General features: G+C 29.4%; 4 protein-coding genes across 11 annotated transcripts in view; 3 read left to right on the top strand and 1 right to left on the bottom strand.

The window, feature by feature from the left end:
• LOC127069771 (transcriptional activator cubitus interruptus) overlaps positions 1–5,768 on the bottom strand; it is a 108,570-nt gene extending 102,802 nt beyond the window's left edge. The window contains exon 1 of one of the 3 annotated variants that reach the window (XM_051007215.1): positions 5,632–5,768. The gene's annotated coding sequence lies outside the window, so the exon portion shown is untranslated. The remainder of the gene's footprint in view (positions 1–5,631) is intronic. The other 2 variants (XM_051007217.1, XM_051007220.1) reach the window with 2 other exon arrangements.
• Positions 1,211–5,155, top strand: LOC127069773 (uncharacterized). 4 transcript variants are annotated; one of them, XM_051007224.1, is made up of 5 exons: positions 1,211–1,394; positions 1,609–1,851; positions 2,425–2,611; positions 2,816–2,997; positions 3,150–5,153. In XM_051007224.1, coding segments are annotated over exons 2-5 (1,644 nt in total). In that variant the 5' UTR covers positions 1,211–1,394; positions 1,609–1,849; the 3' UTR covers positions 4,423–5,153. The 4 variants fall into 4 exon arrangements, with proteins under 4 accessions (XP_050863181.1, XP_050863182.1, XP_050863184.1 ...); XM_051007225.1 differs by having other exon boundaries at positions 1,567–1,851; XM_051007226.1 differs by lacking the exons at positions 1,211–1,394; positions 1,609–1,851 and adding an exon at positions 1,859–2,057.
• Positions 5,769–5,838: 70 nt separating the features above from the next.
• Positions 5,839–11,891, top strand: LOC127069775 (eukaryotic initiation factor 4A-I). Of its 2 annotated transcripts, none has more exons than XM_051007228.1 (8): positions 5,839–6,003; positions 7,118–7,235; positions 7,359–7,506; positions 7,596–7,705; positions 7,855–8,130; positions 8,763–9,214; positions 9,563–9,753; positions 11,822–11,891. In XM_051007228.1, exons 1-7 carry the CDS (start codon positions 5,981–5,983, stop codon positions 9,705–9,707), a joined length of 1,272 nt encoding a protein of 423 aa, XP_050863185.1. In that variant the 5' UTR covers positions 5,839–5,980; the 3' UTR covers positions 9,708–9,753; positions 11,822–11,891. The 2 variants fall into 2 exon arrangements, with proteins under 2 accessions (XP_050863185.1, XP_050863186.1); XM_051007229.1 differs by having other exon boundaries at positions 11,059–11,891.
• A 348-nt stretch (positions 11,892–12,239) lies between these two features.
• LOC127069768 (uncharacterized) overlaps positions 12,240–26,799 on the top strand; it is a 49,693-nt gene continuing 35,133 nt past the window's right edge. The window contains exons 1-3 of one of the 2 annotated variants that reach the window (XM_051007208.1): positions 12,240–15,862; positions 15,920–16,671; positions 16,962–17,230. In XM_051007208.1, coding sequence (XP_050863165.1) covers positions 17,140–17,230 — 91 coding nt within the window. In that variant the 5' untranslated portion in view covers positions 12,240–15,862; positions 15,920–16,671; positions 16,962–17,139. Of the gene's footprint in view, positions 16,672–16,961; positions 17,231–26,799 lie in introns of both variants that reach the window. The other variant, XM_051007209.1, reaches the window with a different exon arrangement.

Below are 26,799 nucleotides of genomic sequence, written 5' to 3'. Positions count from 1 at the left end.
ATCCATCGTTTTGTGTGTCACGTTTTCTTTACTTTTATAATATAGCTTTTTTTCTTTTATTTCCTTTCATTCCGTCGAGAAAGAAAAAAGAAAGAATTCTTATTTTTTTGTTATGTTTTTCTTTCTTTTTATACGAAACACTCGTAAAATAAAAAACTCGGAAATTCGATTGTTGTTGTTATTAACATGTTATTCCTTTATGTCGGATATTTTTCGTGAAAGTGTTTTCATTAATTCTCGAATCATTAACAAATTGATCATTCGATAATTGCGTGTGTGTATGAAATAATTTTATCATTATTAGAATACTTAACATACGTGTTGTTAAATCGATTCTCATAAATACTTACATTTTAATGTTTATGTATATTGTAAAGAAAAAGAAATACAGATACATGATTTTAATGCAACGTGTATTGTTGAGCAAATAAAATTGAAATAAGTATGAGCGAGAAATCGATTTCATAAATAAAAATAATTTGATATTCTTAAATATCTTTCTGTGACAGTTTATGGCTGAGCTTTAAACCATAAGTTAAGCGATAGAGGCGGTATAACTGGTAACTGGTACCTGGTGATTTGTAACTGGTAGCCTATTGTGTCGCCTAATCCCACGCAGCATGGCTTTAAAATTTCTGGACAATTTATTCTACAGCACGCGATATTTAAAGCAGTCCTAGGAAGGATCGATGGATCTCTACATCTTGTATCGATAAAAGAACTTTATTCTTTGATCTACCGCATCTACCACGTTTCATTTTATTAGAATATTAGAAAATTTTATATTTTCATTTCAAACTATTTATATACGTTTAAACATACTTAAATATATTATATTGATATTTAATTCGTATATTGTTTAAAATTAAACATTATATATACATAAAATAATTAATGAAATTTTATCGATTCATTTAATCCAACGATTTAATAATGCTCATAATAAACAAAATCTTTATAAATTTATATATAAATAATTACTATATACAGATATATCAATTAAATATATATATATATATATCAAAGTGGTCTATTGTTATGACTTCCAGCGACATCTAGCGTTAAAAGATTACAAGTAGTTTAGATACACATATATATATATCTATGAAATGTAGTTTATCACCTAACCAAGTTCTTACCATTAGTTCGTACATTCTGCTACTAGATGGCACTAGAAATATCAATTATCGATCGAACATAATAAACGATTAGTTCATGGCCAATTGTGCAAATAAAATGCTTGATATCTTTCAATTCTTAATAATAGAATATAATTATTAACGTTAATATTACTTAATTGTATATGCAAACTTAAATATGTTTAGCGTTATACCAATATAATTATTTAAAAAACTATTAATCACCTTCTTATGTTAATTCCATACTATCTTATTGTACGTATGTATATATAATAAAACTTATTTTCTTCTAGAGTTATGTATATATATATATGTGTGTATGTGTGTGATGTTTATATATAAAAAGAGAAAGTGAGAATCTTGTTAGATAATATATATAATATTAAAAAAAAAAAAAAAAAAACAAAAACAAAAACAATATTTTCAGTTCTACTAAAATGAATATTGTTCGTTAAATTTACCGACTTAGAAAGCATCGAGCAAGGTCATCTTTAAAATGCACAATCAATGCAACGAAGAAGAGATAAATGAAATGCATATATGGGCAATTGCTTAAATATTTTTTTAGTCAATATCGTGACACGTAGAGATAAGATGTCATCCAATAACGATTCAGAAATAATACGGTTTAAATGTGATAAAATGATGAGTAGGAGGAGAAATTACCAGTCACTGTAGCTATATAAGGAGAAAAGTATGTTTTCGAAAGAATGTACGTATTGTTTACACTTAATACACAACAGTTATTAATCGGTGCCTTTTTCTTGCGCATGCTATTAACGTACAGTAGTAAATTACTATGTGTGAAGCATTGCACACATGTTTCCACAAAGGGGTTTCTTCAAATAACTACGTTTTCAAAGATTATTACAAAACTGTTTTGTTTTTCCCGATTATAATTTTGTGTTTATAAATACGGTAGTGTGTTATAATAAAATATACATACATATATAAATGTGTTTACGTATGTATGCGTTTACGCGTGCATGTGCAATTTTAATAACACACAATCAAATATATATATATATATATATGTATATATATATATATACACACACATACGATCACGTGCATGCAGCGTATTAGCGCATATGTACAATTTATTAAAACTTATATTTATATGTCTAATTTTTTTTCCGTTTCCTTTCTTTCTTGCTTTCTTTCTTTTTTTTTTTTTTTTTTTTTTTTTTATTTAATCTTTTTCTTTTTTAAGATAGAAAGAATTTTTCTAACACAATGACAACTTTAGATACTAATTATTTAATCATACCTTTCATATTTATAGGCCCAACATAAAAATGCATGGTATCAAAAGAGTATTAGTTTTTTGTACATTGACAACCGTACTACCATCGATGCTTATTCTAATCCCTCTCTATCTGCGACACAGTTTTTATGCTAATGTAGCATACGCTGTTACAGAATCTGATATTTTGGAGGTCAATGATGGAATATCAACAATATTTTGTTCTGTAAGAACTATGTTGCACCTAATATTTAAACTTGTATATTTTTATATTTTCTTTTTGCATGTACTTTATTAAAGCCTTTGTATTTTATCTATAACAAGTAATACCTTCTCTACTTCTCTGCACGTTATATACTTTGATGAAATTAAATTTTTTCTTAATAAAAAAGTATATCCTTAATTTTGTATTTTTTTGTATTGTTATCAGGAACATACTTTACAAATGAATGCAACATTTAATGCATTCCAAATGTCGCATAGACCAGAAATAACATCGTATAAAAAACATATACGATTAAAAAAGAGTATGAATTTACCGGATGACACATTCGAATATTGGGGATTTTATTTACTCAAAGGTGCTACAGTATTACTTTCTGTATGTTCAAGGTAAATATGTAATTAGAAATATAGAAAATGTAGTGATATTTAAATAATATTTATAATAAGATATATTATGGCTACACCTATACAAAATAATATCAAATATCTTTTTATGATAGTTATCAATGTAATGAGATTTTTGAATTATTCGTATTTAGATTTCAAGGAGCTTCTATTTTAGTTGTGAAAGGTGAACGTAACTTACGTACTTGTGAGATTTTAGAACAAAATAAAAACAAGGAGCGTATATCGGATATGTTTCTACCAGAGGCAGATCAAGTTAAAATTACATACGAAACGCATATGAAGGAAATTAATTCTGTTGAAACTATGAATCAGCAAATTTTCAAAGCTTTCACGAAAAAAAATAATACAAAACAAAATTCTAATGAAACATACATTAAACAGATGATAGATAATCTCAATGATACTAATCGAGAGAAATTTTTGGCAGCTATAAATAAATCTATGCATTTAAATAATTTGCAAGTTACTAATATGAAAGAAACTGAAAATTATACAATAGAAGTACCTGTAACATTGAAGGAAATGAAAGAAAATGAATTTACTGAGAAAATTAGATCTAAGCGATGGTTTAATAAAATGTTTAGTGGACAAGAGAGAAAGTTGCAAAAAGAAGAAGAATTACAAAAAACATCAACGATTATACAACGTGAAAATGAAAGTAGGAAAAAAGCTTCAAAAATTCATAATCAGGATATTCATAATCAAAAACAAGTAGAAAACCATAAAAATTTAATTGAAAGGCTGAAAATGGAATTAAATATGGAACATAATGATAATGACAATGTAGAAAAAGATTTAGATGAAAAATTAGAAAATAACCTAGTTAATATTAGAGTAAAAAGAAATCAAGAACTTGTGAAACCACCTTCATTACTCGATCAAGGTATTAAGCATGGTGGGAATGCAGATAAAAATACAATTGATTCTGATGAAGCATCATCCGTATCTAGTTTCGAAAATGGTTTATTTAATTGTTATGAAGGTTCAATTCTTTTGACTAAAGAATTTGAACCTTCTGAAAAATGTATTAATGTTGATTATTTAGTTAATGGAAAACATATGGAGACAAAACATGATGTTGTAGAGGATGGATATTATTATTATATTTTTTATAGCGATAATGATTTTGTTTCAAACGATATACATGCACTGTTTGATATTTATAAACCAACTTTTCAATACGAAAATGTTACTAAGTCTTGCATAAATCAAACAGAATGCTCATTTTCATTAGATCTAATGTCACCTGATAGAGTAATCGTGGAAATACCAACTAAAGATGGTATAGATCTAGATCCAGATGAGATTAGTTTATTAATTTCAGTTTGCCACCCACGAATGGGTGTGTACGTCATTTTTCCGATCGCAGTATTATTCTTCATACTCGGTTGTGCATTTATGTAAAGATTTATAAAAATGATTTACAGTTATATATAATTTAAAAATGGAGTTGATTATAGATTATATCAATTTTATGATTTAGATATTATATATAAAATCTTGTTGACTGAAAATAAATCTATAATAATGTATTATATATAGAAAATGTTAAAAATATGATTAGAGAATATATATCTAATTATTAATATATATATTAAAAAAATATATATATATGAATCTGCACTATGTAAATCTAAATATTTAAAATATGTAAAATATGGAATATACACGATGATGTGATAGGTGTATGTATATAATGCAAAAATCTAAATACTCGCAATACTCTATGTTGTGTCATAACTATTTTATATTGGAAATCTGATTTGTGTATATTATTGTACACACAAATATATATATACACACATACATACACATATATATACACATAAGAAAATATTTTTATAAATAATATAGGCTTGCAATAAAATGTGTAAAAGTAACAGTGAATTATCATATCGGTGCAATAGATATTCGCCTAAAGTTTTATGAAAGAGAAGAAGTATTTTTTCATTTTAATGGTTGTATAAAAAATGTTAAATATTTTCAAATGTTAAATCAAATATATCATTATTATACTGTTAATTATTGTATTTGATATTCTTGAAGGAAAATGTTATATACTTTTGTAAAGTGATATAACAGAAATCCAATATGTACAAATAAATGAAAAAGTAAAATTAAGAATGTTTTTTTAAACATGAATTCACCGATGTTACTTTTAATATATCAAATATTTCAAATCAAAAAATGATGTAAACTTAAGAAAAAAAAAAAAATAATAATAATAATAATAATAATAATTGCAGTAAACATCAAAATGAATAAAAGTAAATAATTTTGACATATATATTACAAACTTTTGTCAAAATTCGATTATTTCGTATACTAAATGTCAAAATAAACGTGATTACCTTTAATTAATTAGAAAAACAGGCTGTAAACTCGATTAAAATAAAATAACATTTGCCGTATCGTAATTTAGCTATTCTTGTATTTAAACGATATTAAGGCGCGACTGTCGTCGTATAAAAGTAAAAATACGTGAAATAAAAATCTTTGTAAATTTAAAGTTAACCAAATAACCTATCTTTCGGGCAAATATCAACGGATAATATTAAATTGAAAGAAACGTTGAATAATAAAAGTTGAAAAAAAATTAAAGAATAAACTTACATTTTTGTTGATCGTTCCACTGTTCGCACCAAACAGACGTCTTCCGAAATTGGCGCTAGGTACGCTGGGTAATCGACGTAACTTCCCCTCTGCGCGCAGTGTCCGCCGTAGAAGAAAAATAATATGAAAAATCATCGAGACTCGGAAGAATAACATATACGCAATAGAAGGAAATTAATAGTTAGAAAAACTTAGATCGTAATATAAGTGGTAGAACGTTTAGGTGTTATTGTAAAAATTTGTCAATTTTCCTTGAACCGTTCGCAGCGCCATTGTGCGGCGTTCACAAGAATATTCCTTGTGACGCAATAGGAACTCGTCCTTTCCGTCGACCTACCGTGAGTGGAACATGTCGCATACATCTGAACGAAGGTAAGTTCGATTTTTCATAGATAATCGCGTTAATCATGGGAAATTTTTTCCTATAGAAAATCTTCCTTTATTACGAATTATTGTGGATCTCGTGCGGTAGAGGATAGAACGGCATTCGTTCGGATTACATTTACGAAAAATAGTGCGGCAAACGACGAATGCACGAGAGCACGAGACTGACAACATGGCGTGCATTCGTTTTTGTCACATTGTTTGCAATATTAACTCGTATTTTTCCTATCACCCATAGCGTTCCCGTAATGCCAAGAACGATACGATCGTTTCAAATAACGATGTAAACGTTGAAGGAATATCTATCGTCGAATTTCCGATATATGCAAATAGTCGCGATTTTTCTTAGAAATTTCCGCGTGCCGCACGACGTGTCCAAAAATCTACAGTTTTATCTATTAATTTCCTTTAAGTCTTACGTAAGGAAATTCACATTTTGATCTAATGCTTTTTGATAAGCGTCCGATTATTTACCCGATTTAGGTTAATCATTGAACGAAATTAAATGATTTGAGTTTGCATGAGTTATGATAAAATGTCGACCATTCCTTGGTCATACGTACGCGTGAGTCACTGTCAGTGCAGCAGCCATCGAGTGATCATCAAATATTTGTTTTTCTTTCCCTTTTTTTTTACCTACGACTTTTCGTTTATGTTCTATAAAATTACATTGAATTTAGATATTTTGTTATCTTCTTTATTCTCAGTAGGTCACTTTTTTAATTAGAAGTGCATATAGATTTTTTTTTATATCACTTTTTAGATAGAGTATTTTAAGTTTGTATTACACATACTTTATGATCAATATCTCTTCAGTAAAGATATATGACAAACATTTTGTAATTTTGTCTTTGTTGAGAATATTTTAAGAATATCAAATATTACTGGTGTAAGATATGTATTTGAACCAAAATATACAACTAGGTAATTCTTTACTTATTTGGTCATTTGTTTTGTATATAAGTTCTTTTTTCAACTGTTTGGTATGAACAGTGATTTCTTATTGATTATGTCTTTACTTTAATTGTATCGACTTATGTCAACATGCTTTGTACCATACTTTATTATTATATATACAAGCTTGTTTGTATTTAAATTGTAGGAACGATGAACAATGGTCAGGAGACTCCAAAAATGGACCCAGCGAAAGTGAACCACCCGCGTATAATGGGCCTCCAGGCATGGAGCCCGATGGAATCATTGAATCGAACTGGGAAGTTGTAAGTGTTAACGTCGTATTATACAGACTAACGTCGTGCAAAAGTACTATGATCGGTATCTATGCTATTTTATAAATAAATTGTAGAAATTTATAGTACATTCTATAATTCTATATTAATTAGGTTGTGGATAATTTCGATGAAATGAACCTTAAAGAAGAACTTTTGCGTGGTATATATGCTTATGGCTTTGAAAAACCATCTGCTATTCAACAACGTGCCATCCTACCCTGTATTAGGGGACACGATGTTATTGCTCAAGCCCAGTCAGGTAAATGATATTTATTTATTATTTACAATTTTTAAAGATTATATTAATGCATAGATAATAATGAGAAAAATCTTGACTGTAATCTATAGGAACCGGGAAAACTGCTACGTTCTCTATATCTATTCTTCAACAAATTGATACCAACATTAAAGAGTGTCAGGCATTGATACTAGCTCCAACTCGAGAACTCGCACAACAAGTGAGTTCACATATTTTTCTTATTTCGATAAATAAATAAATAAACAAAATAAATTAATTAATTAAAAAATAAGAAAAAATCTATATAAAATATAATATAAAACAATATGTAATGTTGATTTTTATTTTTTTATTTTTTTTTCTCCATAGATTCAAAAAGTTGTTATCGCTTTGGGAGATTTTATGCATGCAGAATGCCACGCATGTATCGGCGGCACCAATGTACGTGAAGATATGAGAAAATTGGATCAAGGCGTCCACGTAGTAGTCGGTACACCAGGCAGAGTTTATGATATGATCAGTCGACGAGCACTGAGGGCTGGTAGCATTAAACTGTTTGTTCTGGATGAAGCAGATGAGATGCTTTCGCGTGGTTTTAAAGATCAAATTCATGATGTATTCAAGTTATTACCCCAAGAAGTGCAGGTACGTTTAAACTTTATTCGACTCCAAGACCAGTTATATAAACTGTCTTCTAATTGTTGACTTTATTTCAATTATTAGAAAATGTCTTTTGGACAAGTCAACAAATCATACAAGACGAAAAGTTGCAGTATAGCCATACATTATTATAGTCAAGTTTATAAATGTATTATAAAATACAGGTGCGTTATATTAGTGGTATCTCGACAGGTACATCGTACAGATTTGATACATTTCATTTGTTCTTTGAGATCTTCTCATTACATTGATATAACTTAATATTAGGAGTAATACATGGTACTATTACTGTCATCTCAATATAGTTAAAACGCCCTATACAAGATACGAATTATGATAATTCACATATATATCTATACATATTAACAGAGTGATAGATTATAACATAATCAAAAAGTAGCATAATTTTCAACATTTTACCAATCTTGCATATGTCACGTATGATGTCGCAATGTCTCATCCAAATGACAAATATATATATATATTTATATATACATATACTGTTTCCTCAAGAGTATATATCTAAAAATGAGATCGCACAAATACTTGGGGTATATATTTGATACATGTATATTTATAAATTTATGCTTAAAAAAAAATATTATTCATTTTTTCAGGTAATATTATTATCTGCTACAATGCCAGCAGATGTATTGGATGTCTCCAAATGCTTTATGCGAAATCCAGTTCGAATCTTGGTGAAGAAAGAAGAACTGACGTTGGAGGGTATTAAACAATTCTTCGTTTTCGTTGAACGTGAAGAATGGAAATTGGAGACCTTATGTGATCTATACGATACACTGAGCATTACTCAGGCGGTTATCTTTTGTAACACACGGCGTAAGGTCGATTGGTTGACGGATAATATGCATCACCGTGATTTCACGGTTTCTGCTATGCATGGAGATATGGATCAAAAAGAAAGAGATCTTATTATGAGACAGTTTCGAACTGGTTCATCTCGTGTTCTTATTACAACTGATTTATTGGCACGTGGTATCGATGTACAACAAGTGTCTCTTGTCATCAACTATGATTTACCTTCCAATAGAGAAAATTACATTCACAGGTAAATTATATTTTGTCATATTATAATTTCCATATTTCAAAGGACTGAGAAATTTAATAGTTTAAAAATTTACATTAAACTCTATTATCTTTTGTTTAAACGTTATTGCTCGATAACCAATTCTCGCTCTTTGTTTAATGATAACTTATCTATCGATATACATCTATAAAAAATTATCTTTCAGATAAATAATAAGGTTGTAATTACATTTTGAATAACATAAGAAATTTTTTAATAGAGTATTAAATGGTTGTTGGTTTTTTTTTTTTTTTCTTTTTTCTTTTTCTTTTTCTTTTTCGTTATAGTTTTTAGAGTAATCTTTATTTACAAAGCCATAACTTGTTACAGAATTGGTCGCGGTGGTCGTTTCGGCCGTAAAGGTGTAGCCGTTAATTTCGTTACAGAGGACGATAAGCGAACTCTGAAAGATATAGAGCAATTCTACAACACCCACATAGATGAGATGCCATTGAACGTCGCTGACTTAATCTAAGCACGTCCATTGGCTAAAATTCATTATAATACGAAAAAAATAAAAAGTAAGTGAAAATAAGGAGCTCTCATCTGATCTCTCATGGTGTGTGAGTATACACAGAGTGAGTTGGTGAACTGTATTGCTTATGTAAACGTGATTTACCAAAATATTCTGAGGTTGTCATCTTAATTTCATTTGATAATAGCAGATTATGAGAATAGGTATACAAGAATAATTATCTATTGTACTAAGAATACTATTAGTATACCATTTTAATACTATTATTACTGCCATTAAACAATTACACCCCATACACTATCACTACTCCAGCGCCATTACCACACCCCATTATTACCAACACACTACATTACTGCAGTCACACCACAAAACTAACACTAAACACCAGCAACACTACCATTCACCGCTATATACCCATTACGCTCATTACCATTACCATACTATTATACTACTACTACTACACTACTACTACTACCTACTACTATTACTACTACTACTACTACTACCACTACTACTACTACTACTATTACTACCACTACTACTACTACTACTATTACTACTACTATACTATTGCTACTTCTCTGCTACTATTACTACTGTTTTAATTCTGCTGCTCTCTGCTGCTGCTGCTACTCTATTACTACTACTCTATTACTACTACTAGTACTATTACTACTACTACTACTACTCTTATTACTTCTATTATACCAAAAGCAGTACTATCGCTATCACTCTACGAAAACTATTAATTTTTCGACTGTTATAACTTTTACTATACTAGTATTCATATTACGTTAATGGTATTACTTAAAATACCTACCATCACTATAGAGCGACAGGCACGATGTGCTTGCATTTTACATATCATTGTGACAGGTCAAGATTTTGCATTATTCAAATGCATCCATGGACTTACTGCACCATAGTTCTGATCATTGTCAATATTTTTAAGTTTCTTCTAAAGATTTTTATCTCGTCTGTCTCTAATCGAGCATTTTCTACCTGTAAAGTTCATTCCGTCGTCGACGGTTTTTCATCGATGCTTCGATCACCGCGATTACAACTTGTTTGTTTAAGTAGAGGTTTAGTTGGGTATTGGAAGGGGTATTTTAATCACAAGCGTTGTCGCAGGAGATGTAAATTCAAAAGTTTAGATGGTATGAATTTTTGTATATCCGAATAAAAAACCCAGGTGCATACTACATATACAATAAAATGTTTGACCTTTTAATCGTGGTCTTTATTACTACACATATATATATATGTATATGTACGAATATATATATATATATATACATATATATATATTATATATATATATCTTTTTTCTCTTCTTTACTATTGACTTTAGTTAACAAAGTATTTACAAGCTTACAATGACAACCCTGAATGGACACAACTGCGCATACTGTGAAATCTATCTCTTTCATAGCGGATAAAACATTTTAGAGACCCATTTGCGTCGGGAGGCATACTACTACGCTCTATTACGCGAATGCATTACACTATTTGTAATATTATTTATTGTATTAAGTTTTATGCTGATTTGAAAAATAAATCTGATTCTTTAAAAAAGGGCTCATCATATGATTCCGAATGTATATTTTCTTTGATTGACAACGTGTGCTGATGCAATTGGGTCGAGGTACAACACACCCTGTGTAACAAATAATATGATGGTAGATTCTACGTAAATGTTTAGGAAAACGTAAACGTTTAACAAAAATAATCTTGCGTGTGGCATTCAGATTAATTTATTATAGATAAGATTAATGAGCGTTTAACAAAGATACATACATCTATATGCGAACCACGTATAATTATTTTCTTTGTATTTTCTTCGAGAGTATATTCCCTGTTATTTAAAATTGACAATTCTCGACGTTATGTGATATCGTGTGATTAGGTTCGTATCGTATTACCAAAAAAAAAGAAAGAAAGATAAAAAAAATAAAAGAGTTATAAAACTTAAATAAGTATAATTTCAACAAGATTAGTTTATTTTACAAAAAAGAAAAAAGGCTTTCGTATAGACCAACGTGACGGAGATGTAAAATTTTCATTATCATTGACCACAGGGGGAAGTTCTCACAGGTTTTATTTTGTATTTACAGGCAGTTTTGGGCTGAGTTCCAGAAGTGGGTGAGATATTTTTGGAAATAAAGACCAGATTTCCTGATTCAATATAGAAGTTGCATAATCGATTACCTTTCAAAACTCCTACCCCCCTTTTTGTGTGGGGTCTTAACACAACAGTATATACACTTACTTCGTTTTATTGTTTATACGCTTACATTATTCAATTTTTTTAAATGATGTAGGAGAATCCAACTTTCACTGATTATTTTATATTTTTGTCAATAAAATACTGTGCAAATCTTCATTCGTGCTTGTTTGTACGTTTCGTGAAGAGAGTAATAGAGAGAGAATTTAAATGTGTGAGAACTTATTTATATAATTAATACCTTTGTAGAGAGAGAAAAGAAATAATAGTAATCTCTAATTAAATATAAATAATTCTTCCCCTATATCATAAAAACATAAGCGAAAATTTATTACAAGCTATTGTAAGTACGTCGTCATAAGTGGTTCCCCGCAATTTTACAATATATATATATGTGTGTATATATATATATACATATATATATATATATATATATATATATATATAATTATGATTATACATACTTTTAAATATTATCACAAATATATTTCGAACAAGAAATTATTAGTAAAATGTATGTCTTCTTGCATATGCTTGTAGTAATAATAATAATAATAATGATAATAATAATAATATAGAGTTTAAACTATAAGATATGATATGATTTTAAATAAATGAAAACAGACGTGTCAAAAAAAAAGGAGAGAAATATTTTTTTAAATATTACAGCCTGTTGTAATATGTTTTTTCTTTTCTTACATCTTTATGTAAAAGTTAATGGACGAACGTTATTGTTAGATAAACATCTATTATTTTTAAATACTTCCGGAATACGATGAGCGCTCGTTGAACGTTCAGCTTTCTGAACTCGTTCATTGGATGAAATCAATGGTGCTTTAAAAGTATTAAGTAGTAAGAGGGTTCTCTTCCTATGCATATGCAAAGTTACACCACGAGTTCTCATGATCGCAATTTTCCACTGATTTTACTAAACAAGAGCTCATTCTGTGGAAAAAGTTTTTTTTTACATGAAATTGTTCACATATTTTTGAAAAAAAATTTTTTCTGCAAAAATCATGTCCAAAAAACAGATAATTTTTACACAAGTAAAAGCCTATTTTAAAGATGTATAGGTATATATTATCTCGACATTAACATATATTAATTAGAATATAAAGTAATATTATATATAGATAAGACAAATTTTAATATCGTCTTAATAGCAATTAAATCGATTTTAGATACATATATTACAAATAATAATCAAAATTATATTAGATCGTCAACTAATAATTATACGAATTCTAACATTTTCTTTTATTATAATTAAAGTTTCCTATAAACACTTTGATTTTAATTTTATCTGCGTAACTTGTGTCGAGATTGAGGTCACGAATTCTTAAAAAAAAAGAGAGAGAAAAACAAGGTATGTAAATGCTCGTATTAAAAGAATTCATTACATTATTAATAATAATATTTTTAATGAAATAAGATAGTAAAAATACAAGTACATTATTCGATGAAAAAAATACGGGAAGATCATAAACATTTCACATAAAAGAATAAAAAAAAGGGGCAAATGCAATTAATTTCCAAATATATAATAAAATCTCATTCACCAAACTTCCATCGCAAGCCCTTTTTATTAACTCGATCAATACTTCGCATGTTTCTCATTTTATTTATTTCCAATAAATGTAAACACGAATATTGAAAATATTTTCTCCGCTTTGTTAGGAACTTTACAAACGTCATAATTATTAATATTACGAGTTAGCGATCTTGTAAAATTTTTTGTCAAGAATTTCTACCTGCGTAAAAGAGAAAGAAAGAGAGAGACCTACATTTCTTAAGTTAGAGACGACCATATTTAGTCTCACTAAGAACGATGGAATCTACCACTTTCCATCTTTACTCTTTATTTTCAGGATGATGATAACGATGACGATAACGACGATGGTGATTTTTTTTTTCTATTTTTTCGTTGCTTTTTTTTTTTATTAATCTCACTTTATATACCCCACCAATAGAGATGATAAACGTCGTAGCGTAGGAGAAAATTTGGATATGGAAAGGATTATTTTCTCCAATGGAATCTCTGAACGATGGAATTCGAAAACGACACACTAAGCCTGTCGGTGGTGACTGTACTCGGACACGATTACCTTAAGAAAACGAAGATAGGTGCGCTAGTATTTGAGTTAAACACGTCTCTAAGAGGTGAACACGTGCATACGTAGATATCTATGTATATGTATGTAATATACCTATATATAGATAAGTATATTTATATGTGTACATACGTGTCCACGGCATTCGAGGCATCTCTCGTGATGATGATGGTGAATGTAGGTCCTCGGGTCGACATCTATCTATGATACCTACCTCTTCCTCCTCTACCTTAAGTCTTGTGTATGTACCACCACTGCTGAGGAATCACAGCTTGCTTCCACACAGAACGGTTTCTCTCCCCCACCTAACGAACGAACTTCATTGAGTCTGAAACAACAGGTGTCTACGTAGTGCGTAACCGAGTTTTATTTAAGTCAGAAAATCATTTCTATTACCGCACTACTAGAGATATAGAAAAAAAATAGAAAATAAATAAATAAATAAAACTATGAACTATACCAATTTAAAGAACAAAACTGCATTAGATATTAATGTATTAATAAATGTACACGTTAATTAGTTACATAATTTTTTTTTCTTTTTCTTTTTCTATTATTAAAGGACGACACCGTAGCCATGTAAGTGTAATTTTTGCAACGGCAAATGTTACTATTGGATTTTATAAATATATTATCCTGTTTTTTTTCTTTTCTTGTCACCTGTTATCTCATCTCAAATTAGATCGTTTTATATATTATATTAATCAATTTTAAAGTAAATGTTAATTGTATAAAATATATATATCTATACAAATAAATATCTCTAATTCAGGATATGAGAACGTACATATACACATATATATCGAGAGAGTCAAGATCAGTAAATACATTATAGTAGTATCAGTAAAGAGAATGGAATTAGATCAAGTATAACACTATGATAGTAGGTCAAGTCTCGGTAAAAGATATCAGATCTGTAACAATGTATTGTAATTAATGATAGATGCATTACTTAATTATATTTTTTATATTATTTTATTATTCAATAATGTTTACTATTGTATTAATTCTTTTATCTTTTCCTTTTTTTATCCTTCTTCGCACGTAAAAAAAGATAGCTGTTGTAAATTGTACATTGCGTCAAAAGCTTGCAGAGAGACGATTGAAATTTTATCTAGTCATACATACATCAATCTCTCGACTTACGAAACACGAACAGGATAATTGATCGAGTAAGAATAATCTAAGAATATGTACGTAGAGTATATATACATGTATGAAAACGAGATAGGATTAAATAAATCGAACTTGGTGTTATGCAAAACTAATTAGCAAATCTGAAGAGAACTTATTGCAACAAAAAACGAAAAAAAAAGGAAAAGAAAAAAGAATTAACAAAAATAAATTAGAGAGAAAAGTTTAATCTTCGAGATAAAGCGAAAGTCACAATTTCTTTCCTCTCTACAAAGGGTTGAGAGGTAGGAGGAAAGGAAAAAAAAAATCAGAAAACGAAATGTTTTGGTTCGTTATCCAAAAGTAAAACTCCCCTTCGCATTTATTTGATTTTTTATCATCCAACTTGGAAGTAAGTTTAGCTTCTAAAAGATAATCGTTTTTTCTCTCTTTTTTCCTTTCCTTTTTCTTTTTTTGCAGTTCGTCGTCGAAAAGACCCGCAGACCCGTATATAGTAGACCGGTCGGTGCGACATATAACGGGTGGACAAGAAGTACAGTTTTTCGAAGATCAGCCACCATGGACAGTAAGAGAGCAATACAAAGAACAAGAACAAGAGACAAGACAAGCCAAGACAAGAGGCGACCCAACACACACACACACACACACATGTACACATAGACACAGAAAAAGAGAGAGAAGCTGGGGTACGTAGAGCCGGATCTCTATCTTTCTCTCTCTCTTATTCAACCTCACGTTTCCAGCTCGGAAATAACGCGGCTACGAGACCCACGAGTCTGGGTCGGCGTTGCAGAAAGAAGTCTCTTTGCGCGCTATGGACCCCGATTTATGTATGTTTGTATGTATCCATGTATGTACATATAAACGTACGTATGTATGTATTATATACCAAGTCTATGACCAGTCAGCCGAGAAAAGTAGAGAGAAGGAAGGCAAATAGACGGAAAATAGAAGAAGGGAGGAGAAGAAGAGGGGCTGAGTTAGAGGGTGTCGGTAGGTACGATCATTCTCAGAGAATCCTGATTCTAATCTAACCTCATATTCAACCTATTCTTTCTATCTTTCTCCATTTTATCTATCCATCTGATCATCCATCTGTCTATCCAGGTATTTACGTGTTTATCTATCTGTTTCTTTCTGTTTACTCTCTCTCTCTCTCTCTCTATTTCTCTATTTATCTTTATCTGTTCTCCTCTTTCTTTCGACGTATTTCTTTTCCCCCTCTTCATCCCTCCCTTTCATCTGTACTCCCTCCCTCCCTCCCACCTTTTCCTTTCTCTCTCTCTCTCTTTCTCTCTCTCTCTCTCTCTCCCCGTTCTCGACCTCTCGCTAGATACACCTTTCTCCAGTTCCCAACACCCGGTGGGCCTTGGTTCTCCTTCAGTACTCACCGAGACACAGACAAAGTTACGCACTCAGAGAAAACGTCAATCGGTCGTCTACTCGGTGAGTCGAGTTACTCGCGATAAACTCTCGACCGTTCTCCGTTGACCAGGTGAAACTTTCGATCATTTGGTCCAAGATCCATTCTTCTTCGTACAAGATTTATTGTTTTGATCTTATTTCATTTCTTTCTCTCTCTCTCTCTCTCTCTCTCTCTCTTTCTATTTTTCTTTTTTTTCTTAATCACCAACGAAACCTCCGTTTTTTGGTGATTTAACAAAATTTCGATCGTCGCGATATTATTTTTTTTCTAATAGCACTGTGCTCTTAGAAAAAAGATTTTTTTTTGTTGGCTTTTTTCTCTTTTTTTTTTTTTTAATTACATCATTCATTGATTAACAGAAGAAACGCAAGGTACAAGAAGCATATTAAAGATTTGGATCTGAAATATTTGTGTGTTATTCCATGGGATCGACGACGTGGCCGCGCGGGGGTTGGTTTTGATGACAGTGTGTAGAATATCATCGTAATATTCGCTAAGAAGTTTACAGTGAAACCCGTTTAACAGAATTCGATTCAGATGGGCGAAGATATGTGGCAGCTATTGTTTACGAAACTTCTTCTATTTAGTATCGTACTATTGACCGTAATATCCACCGGTCGTTCCGAGGGTGAGTCTTTTAAAGATTACGATCTATATGTATATATTATAATATAATCTATTTCGAACATTTTTTATCATATTATTTTTATTATCTGCAATTTAGATTTATTCCTCTTGTATGTACACAAAAAACATATTTATTATTTCATGAGAATTATAATCTTATTGATCTATCGATCTCAACGATTCGATTAGTTCAATCGTCGTAATAAAATAAAATTGTTCGATTCTTTGATCGAATAAAATTTTCTCGATCAAATTTCACAAATTATCGATTATCAACGATCTATCGATTATCGATGTTTAGTATGATTTATTACAATATAATTTATTAGAATAACACGTTAGATATTTTACTAAACCTATCGTTTTATTTAACGTAGCCATCGTCGTCGTCGTCGTCGTCATCATGTTTACTGTTGCAGGTTGTCTTATTAGAGAAATCGAGAATTGTTGTATTTTCTTCCAATGAACTATTAGCAGTAAACATCTATCTTCTTCCATAATAATTTCACCTTTAAGTCGAGTTTCTAACTTTCAAGAAACAAGTCCTTTCGCCCTCTCTCCTCACCTCTCACCCCCATCTCTCTCGTCACTTCTAATCCAACGCGCGAGAAAAGTCCTTACGCGTTTAACCAGCAATAAAGTAAGGTAATCGAATTTGAAAGGATCATCTCTCTTCTCTTTTCTCACAATTTCGAAAATGATCTCACGTTCTCACGATAAAAACCTTTTATTTCTTCGTAGTATACGAACATGAATTTATTTCGTTCCATTCAAATCGCCCACGCGACGATCGAGTTTGGCAACAAAAGTTCAAGGATATGAAATGTTTTAGCGAATCTCACCTTTACAACTTTTTTTCTATAAAACTTTTTACGATACTAGGAGAAATTTTCTTTATTTCCGTTTAATTTTGATTGTCTTTTTTTTTGTTTTTCTTTTTCTTTTTTTTCTTTTTTTGATTGCTTTTAGATTTGTTCGTCTTTTTTTGTGATCAGATTTATATATATATGTATATCTTTCTCTTTTTCTCTTTTTTCTCTTTTTCTTTTTGTCTGTCTCTGGTGATATGAAATTATGAAATTAATTGTAAATGTCTTACATTCTTACAATTCGAAGTATTCCATGGCCACCTTCTATTCCGTCGACATACATACATGCATACGTCTCTTGACTTTTATACTTACGAATAGTGGATTATATAAGTTAGCAATGGCTTTCACATTTTTTTATCTTCCTTTTTTCTCTCTCTCCTTCTCTCTCTCTCTCTCTCTCTCTCTCTATATATATATATATATATATATATATATATATATATATATATATATATAAATTTTCTTCACGAAACATCCAGTTTTCATGGTATGTCGTTATTCCTGGTCCTAGCCTTTGTCCTTTATTGGTAGGAAAGAGAGATTATATCACTTGATGTTTCCTATATAAATTGTCTTTAAAGGTATCGATTAATGTCAGCTATAAAATAGTGCATGCGTGATTGTGTGCCTATATTTTTGTTGTTAACACATATCCTGCATACACAAACACACACACACATATATATATATTTTTATATGTACATAATCCTGATTATTACACTGAGAAAGCTATACTGAACTCGATATACTCGATTGCTTCTTGACTCATTGTATGACTGTGAGAAAAACATGATTGTGCATGGTGAGAGAACGTATGTGTGTGTATATATATATATATATTTGTAGTCACGTTGCTCCTTCTAATGCGATTCACGCAACTTTTCTAGAAATATTTCTTAGATAAAAGTAAAATCTAACATTGATCAGGGATATGTTGTATAATAGAATAATTAAAGAAAATATAAAAAAGAAAAACAAATCATCGAAATTATTTGATCAAATCATTTTAGGTGTCAATAATATGAAATGATATTAAATGTGAAGATGATTCGATATCATCAATTAATACACACGTTTACATATGTACGTATACGTATAGATAGACTGATACAAATAATTCCGATTGAACGATTCATCAATAGCATTAATTAGGTTCTTAACGGACTTAACAGACGCGTCTTGAATTATCAATTCACTGTAAGAAGTAATAACAAGTATACTTAAGAGGAATGGTCAATCGATATTCATTCACTCTAATGTAATACATGTTCTCGATCGAAGACCTAGATCTAATGATTATCTTATGCAAGTATGTAAACAAAAGAGGATTCTAACGGATTCTACAAATCACTGTTAGGTGACTTTGCTAAAACTTTATTGTTTCCTAGATTGAAATAATGATCAGTCTCATTATTTTTTATTTTGTTTCTTTTTCCTACTTTATTATCAATTACATAATATAATATAATTAAATAATATAATTCAATGACTTATTTAGTTTACTAATTATTTTAATTATACGTGAACATTTTATTTATTTTTATATTTCCTTTTGTAGTGATTTTTCATTATTCTTATATTATTTTAATGTCAGATTAAGTAATTCATTATCATACATTAATTCATATTTTAATTATGTCTGTATATTTTGAACAATAATCCTTATCATTATTCATACTTTATTATCAAATTAAATAATTGTTTATTAATTATTATTTTAAGTTTGTCTACATAATTGATGATAAATAATTATACAAGAAGAAAGTATTATAAATTTCTTTGGAATTAATTTAGATTGCGACACCTGAGAGAAAATCAAAAGTGCAATTTGTTAAAGTTTCTGAAAAAAAAATGGAATAAAATGATTTGAGTTCGATATGTGTAATATAACGTTTCTACGGAATAAATCGAAATTGAGTAACTTATTGAGGGAAGTTTAACCTTGATCCCAAATGAACGATAACTACAGCCGGATACAAACGAAGTTGCCTGTAATCGATTCACGGCACGAGTTCAACCTACATTGACAAGTTCCACTTTTTTTTAGTGATCTGTATTCCAGTCAGATAATACTAGCTTTGTATTTATGCGAAAAGAAAAAACAGATCGTTAATTTTCTTTGGTAGACTCGGTTACTAGATGACATCGTTGTTAATCCTTTTGTAATGTCTCGATCATTTCCTTCGAATATTAAAGATCTAACAATAGGTCGATCAAAGAACGAACATATTTAAAAAATTTTATCTCGATAGAACATGTTACTAATCCAAATGAAATTAGCTCGTTGTCAAACGTGTCGTTCATAGAATTTAAGTCGATTAAAACGTAAAAAAATTTATGTCATATATTGTAAGTATTTTCATTATTTATTATCGATATTTGTCATCCGACAAATTGTTTTCTTTTCTTTTTTCTTTCTTTTTCTCAAAAATATGATTCCGTGAAGAACGTTCTCCATAACAAAATAAATAATGATTTAATATGAAAGCTTTGATTGAAAAGAAGGAAGGTAGAAAGAGGTGAAAGTTATCAAGGAAGTTCGCACATAAGTGTGAATATCCGTAAATGATGATGACGTGGAAAGCAACGGATCGATCGTTCGTAGATTAGACGACAATGATAAATAAATGCTGTAATCTAACAATAAGAATAGATGATTACACTAGTGGTAAGAAAATAGAAAAGAAATGCTAATGAGAAGAAGATGGAAAAGGAAGAGAATGTAGGAGAGAGAATGCAGAGGACGCGAGTCACGTTACAACGGTAAATGCCGATGAAATCCTGTGACGAAGGACGTCGGGTTGTTGCTTCGATGATACACACTTCAAATCATTTCTAACAATTCTATGAACAACGGTATTGTAGTTATCTACATAGATACATCTACTTATACGTTTACCTTTAATAGTGCAAATTAAAAGGAATTTTTTTTTTTCTACATAATTCCAACATGAACGTAATCTGAATAATTTGTTGTAATAAATGAATAAATATTTTCTTCAGATAACGAGCAAAATATTTTATTCTATTTTTTTCTAGACTTAACAAATCGCCTTGCCGATCTTCTCTCGATAATTATTATCTAAATAAATTTCGAACCAAATTATATTACTTTCTCCTTTTATTTTTATAATAATATTGTTCATTATCGATCAAAAGAAATCAATTCGAAACTTTTTCGTTTATCTGTAACATTTAGATATGTGATATAATAATAAAAAAGAAACAAAAATTATACAAAAGAAACAAATAAGAAAAAAGGAGATTTCTCTGTTGAAAAGTCACGTTAGATGACTTGACATCGTTGATAAGTCGTCCTATTCAGGAACGCTATATATAAAGTGGTACGCGTTAGTACCATATGTTCGATATAGCTGCAAACGTGCGAATATATGTCTCGAAGAGCGCGTGCCTCTCTCGGCACGTGTTATAGCGACCGAGTAACTGTAAAACGATTGCACGCGTTCACGTAGGAGATCTAATTAATATACCAACGCATAATCACTATTTTCATAAAAGAAGAAAAAAAAAAAAGAAAAGAAATGGAAAGAAAAAAGAAAAAGAAAGAAAAAAAAAAGAAGAAAGGAATAACTTCATTCGTATGCGCATTACAAACTGTAATACATTCCGATGACATAACTGCCCTAATCCAGAAGCACGATACAATGACTTGGAAATTAAAATAACTGGGACGTTTTGTTGAATGAGTTGTTAAATTAGAAATAAATCGTGCGGTTCCGTTTACGAAATAACAAGACCGTCCGGTCAGTGTCCTACGATCGAGTGTATATCTCGATTTAAAAATCCTTTTTTAGATTGATCGATACACTTACTTACAACATTCTGTTACTTTCGTCATATAGGATATGTGTTAACTATACTTGGATGTTAATCTGTTCTAGAGTTTTTTTTTTTATTTTCTTTTTCCTTTTTTTTGTAATTTTTTAATATTATTATTTTTTTTATTATATTATTATTTTGTAATTTTTTATAATACTATTATTCATTGAAATATTAGTCTACAAATTTGAAGATTTTAAGTTCGGAGAATAATTCATTATACTTATAAATATGTATTAGATCATCTGCTCAATTTTTATTTATTTCTATTTACTTTATAATACAATTATGTACGTTGTTCATTGAAATATCATTTATAAAACAGATTTATAAAACAGAGAGAAAGAGAAAGAGAGACTGAATTTAGAAAATAATTTACTATACACGATTATATTAAAAGTTACTCAAACAATTAGTATTTTATTCGTCAAAAAATTCTTTTAGAGATTCCCGAAGGGATTAATATTAAAAATTAATTCTCTATAGTTACACATAAATTATGTCGAACTTGCTCAATTTGTTTGTATAATCTTTAATAATATTTCAATCATATTACTTATTATTCATTGAAATGCAGTTTTTAAATTCAAAGATTGATAATCAGTGATTAGATACGCTCTCGCTATTTTAGAAGAAAATCATAGACAAAAGATCAGAAGTTTAGGCTTCAGAAAATGAATCAAGATATACATACATGCATATATACATACATATATGCATCGATTGCAATTTCTTTCTACATACACGTACACAGACACAGCATTAACGGACGCAACGATATCCGTCGATCCTTCCTACATGGAAATGTCAGAAAGAGGGAACGTAGAAACGGGCGTGTCTTTGGTATGTCGTTAGCATCTCGTCTGCCCCTGTACGCGCATTCGGCCTACATTCTTTCACTGGATTCGATCTATCCTTCATTTTGTTTAATTCTAAACTTTTTTCTATTAGATTAGAAAATTATATGAAAAAAGAAGCTCAAATAAAAAAGAATCAATAAGATATTAATCCTTAAAAACATTGAAATATTTTAATCCCCATGCAAATTTTTTTTCAACATTTAAGAAGATACTAATTTTTTAAGACTAATTTTTTGAATATTCATTCAGCATTCAGATTAGAACAGTTATCACAAAACAGATGAATTTTATTTGCAAGTATTTTATGTAATTAATTATGCTGAATGTAATCGACGAAGTTAAATTTTGGAATAATATTTGATGACCACTTGTAAAAACTAATTTCGACCATTTATTATTATCTAATAAAATAGTTTTTTGTACGATGAACGATAGAGACAACTTTTTATGTCCTTCAGCGCATATATATATATACATATTTTACTTTACTACGTTCGTTTTGTACATTCTAACGCACCGTTAATTAACTTCGTTTTTCTTTTTTCGAGCGTTTTCTTTTGAACGTTAGAAAGAGAATGGCAGAATGATTTTATTTCTCTCACATATAAAATCTTTATTTTCTAATATTATAATTTAGACTTAGTCATATATGAACAAAAAAAATAGAAAGACATTTTTAGGTCGATATTCTGAGCAATGATTTGCAAGAACGATAGAAAAAAGAAGTAAGAGGTAAAAAGCAAAAGAAAAGAAAAAAGAAAAGAAATGAAAAAAGGAAAAGAAAAAAAGAAAAAGCAAAATTGCTTAGTTAGTCGTTAGTTAATAACACGGTGAGAATGTTGGAGGTGTGTGATCGAAGCGTTTCCTCTACAACCGAGTTTACGGCTGAGACAAACTAGTTCAGGTCGTATACCCAGTAGAATAATACTGGGATTTGGTAACGTATGATATTGTTAGAGTACTCCTACGTTCCCATCGTAAAAGAATGCTTCGATAGTTCGCTACAACTCATTGAATTCTCTTCCGATGAATGTTCCAATGAATACTCATAAATAATCATGTGACATAGATCCAAATAATATTTCAGAAATTATTATCAGAATTTGTATACTTTTATATATACGTATTTCTTTCAATTAATTGCTACATTGTCATCTCCTTATTAATTATCGTTCTATGTATATATAAAAAACTTTAATGGAATTATTTAATTTTTCTAAACATCTATCAAAATTATACATAGATCTAGAAAGAATATATTAAAATTAAAATATTTTTAATTATATTAAAATACTTTATATTAAAATTAATATCAAGGTTATTTAATTGTTGAGAATATTTAACTAAGGACAGATCAAAACATAAGATAAAGATATAGATTAAAAAAAAATGTTAGAACGTTTCTATACGTTTAATTAACTTCCACGTATTTCCATGTATTTCTACGTAGTACATGTATTTGTAAATATATCGTCCTGTACGAAAGGAACGTTTAAAAAAAATTCTTCAATTCCTCGAAATACGTCGACCAAAGCTAATATTCGTAGATATTTTGAAGAACGCAAAACATGATTTCATAATAATTACATACATATGTATATACAAAAGCGATAAGAACACGTTGTCCTTCAGAGAAAAATAAAGTTATTTACGTCCATTCAATACTAGCAAAATAAACACGACAAGGTGAGTCAAAAAGTGTAACGCAATTCTCATTCGCAGTACTACACGCGTACTCGTCTCTTTCCGAATGCTCAGTCATCAAAGTAAGTCGGAAGAAGAAGGTCGATCGAATAGGTTAGTGTAATACATACTTGCAAACCAATCGAGAATTCTGAATTTTAGCCTAGTTGTTTAAGGAAAGATAGTATCTAAATAATAAGACACACATATTCATTCCACGTTTCCGTTTACTGAACTTTCGAAACCAAAGAAATAAATACATTTACTTGTCTCTTTCCGTTCCTCCATTATAAACTTACAGGACCGGTCGAAATCAATGTACTCTTATTTTCTTAAAACTAGTTTAAGCTAATCTCTAATTCAAATTATATAATCTAAACTCTGCCTAAGTTTTATGCCATGTAACGAATATATTCGCCATTTTTACGGGTTTATTAATGCATCTACTTTACTCTTGATATATATAACTATGTTAAATGTACCGTAAAACATTGAAAACTTCCGTATATAATGTAACGAAGGAAAATTTTATCGAAAATTAATGTTTTATAAAACGATTCTGCCGTTACGAAAATTTCGACGAAAAGCAAGGACACGTAAAATTTTATACGAAATGTTCAATTTGATTCAATGAAAATTTCGTAATTTTTTATGATAATAATTAGAAGAATATTAATTAAAATAATTAGTTAATTAAACAGTTCTTTTTTTTTGAGACTAACGAGTTAGTCATTCTCTCATATGCATTGTTTACTAAAAGAAAGTTTAATCTGATCATTTTTCTTTTCTTTTTTTTTCTGTTCTTTTCACAAAACTTACGTATAGTTGTGCGTAGTACTTAATTTTACGCATACGAACAAAAATACAACCGTTATAATAATAGGAGGCACTCGTGCGAGTGTCAGTTGACATACCATCTCTTTCGTGCCGTTATATAAACATCTTCAAGCAAGATCATTCGATTTATGAATACTCTTTTTTTTTTTAATAATTGCAATCAACGATTTGATAGACTTAAGAATAGTTTTAAACGTTAATATCTCGAAATTAGATCTACTACGTATGACGTTAAAAAAATTGTGTACGATCATTCTTTATTCTTTTATTTTTTTTTATTTTATTTTAATTTTTATTATTTTAAATTTTATTTTAAACAAATCAATTGAAAGATGATATGTTTATATACGATAGAAAGTGCAAGTCACGGATGTTAAATAATTTCATTGTTCTTAGCATTTTAGTCTTCAACTATGGCCCCGGAGACTACTTTCTCCTTCGTGTTACCACTACATGCTCTTCCATTTAATATGCATAGCAACGTGCAGACTTTATCTTCTTACTATAGCGAGCGAATAAGTTAATTTTGAAAATCTCTGTATAACAGTTAACTATTTTTAATAACCTATTACAATTCACAGAAATTTTCTTAATCGAGAAAATAAGTTTAATAATTTAATTTAATCTAAGATACGTTTTATATGAAATAAATTAAAAAAGTTCTTCGCTGATTTGAATAACGAATCATTTCTCTTTTTCGTGATTTTTTTTTTTTGGCTAATTTCTGAATTTTTTAGATCGTAAAATTACAAATTTATAGAATTTCGAAGAAAGCGTTATCGATTTTAATTACACGTGGGAACTTTTATTTTGCACTTGACTCATTTTTAGCATAAAAAACACGTTACCATAAAACATGTGGCATTTACAATTATATGATCCTTCAAACGCATAAAAAGAAACACAAACTCGGTATTATAATCTGATTTACGTCAAAGAGTTCTGTGAGAAAGGTGAGTGACGCACGTTCGTCGTCTAAAACGAGTATTTTGTGGACATACAAAAATCAAACCAAAATGTTAACTACATTCTAAATTGTGACGTTAGTTATTAGGCTGTATACCCAAGATCTTATCAATGATCATTCTAAAATCGAGTTTATTCGTTGCAATGTTACATTTGTAACAGTGAAAATGCGGCATTGACTTTAGATATTATTAAAGTGTAGATTATAAAAGTTTGTTCGAAATCTATCTAAAGTTCAATAACTTAATATTTAGAAATATTCGTAAGTTTTGTGAATATCTTTTACTTACGAAATGACTTTTCTTTTTTTTTAAGAATATATTTAAAAATATTAATCTTAAATAATATAAAAATTTTGAGCTTAGTCAGTTACATATTTTTATTTAAAATCGATTCTTTTGTATTACGATATAGATAGGAAAAAAGATATTTCTCTTGTAGTTACAAATTCGTTTAATTAGCTACTTATTCATAATTAAACGTATAGAATACAGTGATGTACGTTAAGAGTC

This window comes from Vespula vulgaris, chromosome 16, assembly GCF_905475345.1.
Source record: "Vespula vulgaris chromosome 16, iyVesVulg1.1, whole genome shotgun sequence".
NCBI classification, from domain to species: domain Eukaryota; kingdom Metazoa; phylum Arthropoda; class Insecta; order Hymenoptera; family Vespidae; genus Vespula; species Vespula vulgaris.
The sequence above is the reverse complement of the archived record's forward strand: the minus strand, read 5'-3'. Positions and strand labels throughout refer to the sequence as shown.